This window comes from Lygodium microphyllum, chromosome 4 (genome assembly GCF_053477565.2).
Source record: "Lygodium microphyllum isolate KBCC chromosome 4, Lygodium_microphyllum_v1.1.10, whole genome shotgun sequence".
NCBI classification, from domain to species: domain Eukaryota; kingdom Viridiplantae; phylum Streptophyta; class Polypodiopsida; order Schizaeales; family Lygodiaceae; genus Lygodium; species Lygodium microphyllum.
Genome location: NC_141138.1, coordinates 106,476,510 through 106,479,964, shown reverse-complemented (window position 1 = coordinate 106,479,964; position 3,455 = coordinate 106,476,510). Strand labels below are relative to the sequence as shown.

Genomic DNA, 3,455 nt, shown 5'->3' with positions numbered 1-3,455 from the left:
CATCGAGGACCTTAGCCAGTTCTGTGGATATGCGCATGTGGTAAGTTGCCCAAGTCACTGTGACTCCACTTTTAGAGTGAATTGGCAGCCCAAGCCCGTGCCAAGTCTCGATATCTATGGGGACAAAGTCCGAGCAGCGAAGCCTCAAGAGCAATGATTTGACTCGTGGGACCACGCCTAGGTTCACTAACCTGTCTCTAATTACAAACTTTACAAGGTTTGAAGGTCCCCGGCTAAGCCATTTGTGTTAGATGGACGATGGTGTGGATGTGACCGGGACTGAATTGCTGGGTCAACACCACCCTTCCGTCTCTCATTTGCAAATTGCGTGTGGTAAAATAAGGAAGACAGAAGCAGACGACAGGACGCATACATTGGTTTACTCCTGCAATCATTCTCCTGCGATGATCTGAATCTGTATCGGCCGGTCGAAGATCAGAAGAAAGATAGAAAGAGAGGAATTTGGAAAGAAAAGAAAGAAGAAGAAGAAGAACCAGCACCAGCACAAGAAGAAGAAGAGGAAGGAGGAGGAGGAGCAGCAGCAGCAGCAGGAGAAGGGCAAGGCACCCACCCTGCCACACCTGTTTCCTGTTTCCACCCGCCTCTCCCGCACAGCAAGACAGCGAGAGAAAACACGAGACAGCCCATTCCGCCCCATCCCTAGCCATGGCCCTGTGCCTGTCGCCTGGCCTCCCTCGATCCGCCTCACCATTGCTCGCCGTGTCGGGGTGTCTCCTGCTCCTCCACTTATCCTCCTCGGTTGATGCCCATCAGATCATCATACCTAGGGTAGGCGATGTCCTTCAGAATTCTTCCGGCGGTGGTGCTCATGGAGAGCTTACTGGTCACGGTTTCCCTATTGGCCTTCTCCCGGACACTGTGGTCACATATGAACTCGATTCTGACAGTGGCTTCTTCAAGGTCTCACTTGACAGCGAGTGCCGCTTCCTCATCCCAGGTGAGCAGTACCCTGTTGCATATGCGCCTGGCATTTCCGGAGTTCTGTCATATGGATACATCAAGGACCTGAAGGGAGTGTCTGTCAAGGCCTTCTACAAGTGGTGGACCATCACAGGCATTAGGGCTAGCAGTGGGGAGCTCATTTTCGAGGTCGGTATGCTGAATGTCAATTATCCAGCCTCAAACTTCGACGAGAGTCCTATCTGTGATGTGAATCGAGGAAAGGCTTCTCGATCTTCCAGTTAGGGTTGAATGGTACTGCAGCAACCACGTTATTTATGACTATGTGTTTCCCCATCTGTAACTAATCATCACATTGTTATGGTTTTGCATGCATCTTAGTGCACATTTGAACCATCATGAATACAGTGGTGGTCATAACTGTCCTAGTGCAACATTGTTATACAGAAGCAGAGCAATGGTGGCTTTGCAATTGTGAATCATGTTGTTTCTTTACGGTATTCTATAGATGTAAATAAAAAATTTGTGCGGGCGTATTTGGCCTTCTTAGTCATTTTAGTCTGATGTCTCGAAGATCCAGAGGCAGTTAGAAGCTGGGATTGAAATCCTTTTCTGCAGCTCTGCTAGAAGGTGGTGGCAGATATGTCCAAGCAGGCACAAAGTACAGGAAATAAAAATTACTTTTGGCAACACCCCATAAGTTCACACACAGGTCTTAACATGTGCAGCTTGAATCTGCTCTGCACGTCATCCTGTTCTTTTGAAAGTATCATAAATGAATGCTTTTTACTAGTTTGGTGCGGGCAGGGTTGCTTTTAATGGAAGAGGCTATTGTCTGCACAAAGAGACTGCAGTACACTTACAGGGAAGCCATTTGTGCACGAGTGCGATAAAGCAGCTACATGTTGTGCATGCACTTTGAATTGAAAATTTTCCACACCCCCATGAGTTTATACGTAGGGCTTTGCATGTGCATTTTGAATCTGCTTTGCACAGCATCCTTCTTTTGATTTTCACCTGAAAAAAATGATTTTTACTGGTATAATTCATGCCTGGTTGCTTCTGATGAAAGAGGCTATGATCTTGCACAAAACATCTGCAGTATGCTTAGAATGTTCACTTTTGCTGTTTTGATTGGTACTCCACTAGTTGAATGGACGTAAAACCCCATGATGTTACCCAAAGTTTTTCACGTTTGTATCCCATGTCTTCATTGTTGTCTTTGAAGTTGCCACTATGAACATGGCTACGGGTCCAGTGTTTTTCCCCATTCTCTGTCCAGTGTATCTGTAGAGCTGCATTGTCTATTTAGAACAAGTTTGTAGTTTCCTTATGGTGTCAGAACTGCTGCTTGATTGTGTGCATTTCTTTTCTCAAGTTTTCTGTGACTCTTATCCTTCTAGGTGCTTGAATATCAGATCACTAGTTTGCGGTGGCATTAGCCAGTTATGCAGGTTGGGCCTGGTCAAGGAGCTGTTTGAATAATGTCTGTATGATTAAAACCATTTCTGGCTGGGTATAGTATCAATTACAGATAGAAGCTATTATAAAGCTAAATGTTATGTAAAGGATGTCGCAAGATGCACAGTTGGATTGTGTGGATGTGTGTATGGTGATACAAGTGATGGTGGTTCCTGTATCTAATCCTCTCGGCAAGTATTCTGCCCAGGATATCGGCTTACTAAGATCATTTCTAATTTAGTTTCTGCTTTTAGTTGCCTGCTGATAGGCTATCTTTTGCTTCACATGGCCTGTAAACAGCCTTGAGTGATCCTTTTAGACCTTGTTTTTACTTGCTCTACGGTTTGGTCCTTACTATTCACATTTCTCTGTGTTTTCTGCTTCATCCTTCCCTCTCCATCTCCATGGTATCCTTTTCTTCTTCTCTTCGTATGTTCCTATCTTGTTTCTCATTTTTTCTAATCAACAAGAACGACGGAACAAATGCAGACTATATTTCACTTTTTCCTCTAATGCAATAGTTAGTTCATAAGCTATAGTTTGTAAGTGATGATAGAATAGCAACCTTAAGGAATCACAAGCAATTACTTGACTATAAGGAATCACAATTATTGATTGTGAAGGCTAATGTCCTAAATGTTGGAAACTGCGAGGAAGACGAGAGACGAAAGGAAGAGAGGAGAGAAGAGAGATATGAGGCACCGGAAGTGGAACCCTAGAAGTGTGTCAACTGAGCACACATGATAGGAATATATAGAGGGGACCTGGGGCGTTATATATAGACAGACTATATATAGCTAACACTAAACACACCAAGTCCTAGCAAAGCACACCCTTAGCGTTGACTTTGATAGCTGGCATGCCATTATAGAGCTGCCATAGTGAAGACTTGATCATCACTACATTGAAGCCACCACTAGGTTTAGCACTTTAGCACCACCACCAAGCAAAGTTGGACAAATTAAAGACTTGTGTAGGTAGAGGCAAAGCGACAGGCTAATGACTTGGACAAGTTGAGGTGGAGTGAAGGGCTTGTAAAAGAAGAGTTGAGGCAAAGCAAGGTGAAGCTAGTG

The 3,455-nt window shown here is 44.5% G+C and overlaps 1 protein-coding gene across 1 annotated transcript; it reads left to right on the top strand.

Annotated features, from left to right (window-relative positions):
* Nucleotides 1-240: 240 nt before the first annotated feature.
* LOC148037441 (uncharacterized) lies at nt 241-1,424 on the top strand. The gene has a single exon (XM_087676379.1). It carries the CDS (start codon nt 667-669, stop codon nt 1,204-1,206), a length of 540 nt encoding a protein of 179 aa, XP_087532505.1. The 5' UTR covers nt 241-666; the 3' UTR covers nt 1,207-1,424.
* Nucleotides 1,425-3,455: the final 2,031 nt, after the last annotated feature.

What these genes read in the sequence shown, in the direction of transcription:
- LOC148037441 (XM_087676379.1), top strand. Translation starts at nt 667, where the DNA reads ATGGCCCTGTGCCTGTCGCCTGGCCTCCCTCGATCCGCCTCACCATTG.